The sequence below is a fragment of the Eriocheir sinensis genome, chromosome 2 (genome assembly GCF_024679095.1).
Source record: "Eriocheir sinensis breed Jianghai 21 chromosome 2, ASM2467909v1, whole genome shotgun sequence".
Lineage (NCBI taxonomy): Eukaryota > Metazoa > Arthropoda > Malacostraca > Decapoda > Varunidae > Eriocheir > Eriocheir sinensis.
Window position 1 is genome coordinate 30954493 of NC_066510.1, and position 2500 is coordinate 30956992.

At 44.6% G+C, this 2500-nt stretch overlaps 1 protein-coding gene across 1 annotated transcript in view; it reads left to right on the forward strand.

The window, feature by feature from the left end:
• LOC127002675 (uncharacterized) overlaps positions 1 to 2500 on the forward strand; it is a 56120-nt gene that overhangs the window by 12292 nt on the left and 41328 nt on the right. Inside the window, exon 2 of the mRNA XM_050868728.1 lies at positions 1487 to 1561. Within this exon, the coding sequence (XP_050724685.1) occupies positions 1511 to 1561 (51 nt within the window). The 5' untranslated portion in view covers positions 1487 to 1510. The remainder of the gene's footprint in view (positions 1 to 1486; positions 1562 to 2500) is intronic.

Here is a 2500-nt window from a genome sequence, read left to right on the forward strand (position 1 = left end):
GTTATCAGCTTGTCTGCGGCTTCGACCTCCCCTCCTCCTCCTCCTCCTCCTTCTTCCCCATCTTCACTAGAAATCCGCGCCTGGCACAGCTCAGGACACGGCCTCACCCCCTTCCCCTCCTCCTCCTCCTCTTCCTTTTGTTCTTAGGGGCTTCGTGGTGCAGTGGTTAGCACACTCGCCTCACAACCGAGAGAGCCCGGGTTCGATTCCCGGGCGGAGTGGAAAAATTTGGGCGGCTTTTCCGATACCTTACGCCCCTGTCATCCCAGCGGTGAATGGGTATACCAGGTATTAATCGGGGGTTGTGTCCCGTCTCCTGGGATCTGTTCCCTTCTATAATTCCTTCTCCTTCTGTCTCTCTCCGGCATATGACCACAGATGTTGCGCCGACTAAACGAAACTTTCCAACTTTCCTCTTCTTCTTCATGCTCTCCTCCTCATTCACCTTTTCACTCCTCTCCTTCCTTCTCTTCCTCATTCCTCCCTTTCCTGTCTCCCTCTTCTCTTCCTCTCCCTTTCCTCCTCTTCCCTATTCTCTCCTACCTCTCCCTCTGTCACCGTTTTCCTCCTCCTCCCTTTCCTCTCCCTCTCCCATTCCTCCTCTCATTAACTTTTTTTTTTTTATAATCCAAGTGTTTCAAAAATTTGTTTCGACTGTACTATAGTGTGTGTGTGTGTGTGTGTGTGTGTGTGTTTTGTGTTGTGTTGTTTTGTGTTGCAGAAAGAGGAAAACAAAGTAAGCAGAGAAGACAGGTGGTAGAAAAGATGTTTTTATCTCTGTGTTGCCCCTGAAGTGTTGTAACGTGTGTGAGTGTGTGTGTTGCGTTGTGTTGCAAGGAGAGAGGAAAACATACTAAGCATTGAAAGACAGCCGTTAGGAAAGAAAGTGTTGCCGTTTTTTTTTTTATCATTGAAGTGTTATAATGTGTGTGTGTTGTGTGTTGTCATTTGTGTTGCAGCAAGAGAGAGGAACAAAGAATAGGCAAAGAAGACTGTATAGGGAAAAAAATAGTTGTGTTGCGTTACTTATCAATATTGTCAGGCTAGTATCGTTTTTGTGTTACTCTGAAGTGTTGTAACGTGTGTGTCGCCTTGTGTTGCAGGAAAAGAGAAAAACAGAGTAGGCAAAGAAGACTGTAGCAGGGAAAAATATGGGTGTGTTGCGTTACTTTATCAATATTGTCATGCTAGTTTCATTTTTGTGTTACTCTGAAGTGTTGTAACATGTGTGTTGCTTTGTGTTGCAGGAAGACAGACAGAGTAGGCAAAAATATGGGTGTGTTGCGTTTCTTATCAATATTGTCATGTTAGTTTCAATATTGTGTTACTCTGAAGTGTTGTAACGTGTGTGTTGCCTTGTGTTGCAGGAAGACAGACAGAGTAGGCAAAAATATGGTGTGTTGCGTTTCTTATTAATATTGTCATGCTAGTTTCAATATTGTGTTACTCTGAAGTGTTGTAACGTGTGTGTTGCCTTGTGTTGCAGGAAGAGAGGTCGGGAGCAGCGGAGATGAAGGTGTGGGGCACGTGCTGTCTGGCGCTCCTCCTCCTCCTCCCCCTGGTGAGTACACAGTCATACTTTACTTTTATAATAGTCTTTCTTCTCCTTCTTTCCTGTTCTTCCTCCTCCTCCTCCACCTCCCCCTGGTGAGTACACAGCCATACTTTGCTTTATTAATAGTCTTTCTTCTTCATTTCCTGTTCTTTCTCCTCCTCCTCCTTCTCCCCCTTCTCCTATCGTCCTTCTTTTCGCCTTGAGTACACACAGAATTCTCTCTTTTTTTCCTCTTCCTCCTTCTATTCTTTTGCCTCCTCCTCCTCATTCTCTTCATCTTCATCATCATTCTTCTTTTATTTTTCTTTCTCCTCCTTCTCCTTCTCCTCTTATCCTCCCCCTCCTCATGTACTTCTTCTTCTTCTTCTTCTTCTTCTTCTTCTTCTTCTTCTTCTTCTTCTTCTTCTTCTTCTTCTTCTTCTTCTTCTTCTTCTTCTTCTTCTTCTTTCTCTTCTTTTTTTTTTGGTGTGTGTGTGTGTGTGTGTGGTGTGTGTGTGCGTGCGTATGTGTATGTACAGGTGCGTGAAGGTAACTGAGTGCAATACCTGTGCCTTTTCATCTCATCTTAATTAGTAGTGAGTGTCTTCTGTTGACGTAACTATTTGTAGCTCTCTCTCTTACGTGTGTGTGAGTGTGACAGTATAACATAGTGGTGGTGGTGGTGGTGGTGGTGGTGATGGTGGTGGTGGTGGTGATGGTGGTGATGGTGGTGGTGGTGGTGGCACGTGAACTGAGGCAGGAGGCGTGAGTATGTACAAGTGCTCACGTTCAGGAAGGCACGCTCCGTACACACACACACACACACACACACACACACACACACACACACACACACACACACACACACACACACACACTTCCTTCGCTCATGCATTACTTCATTCATTCTTCCATCCTTCCTTCTTTTCTTTCATCTTGTTTTTTTTTATTTATTTCATGTTTTTT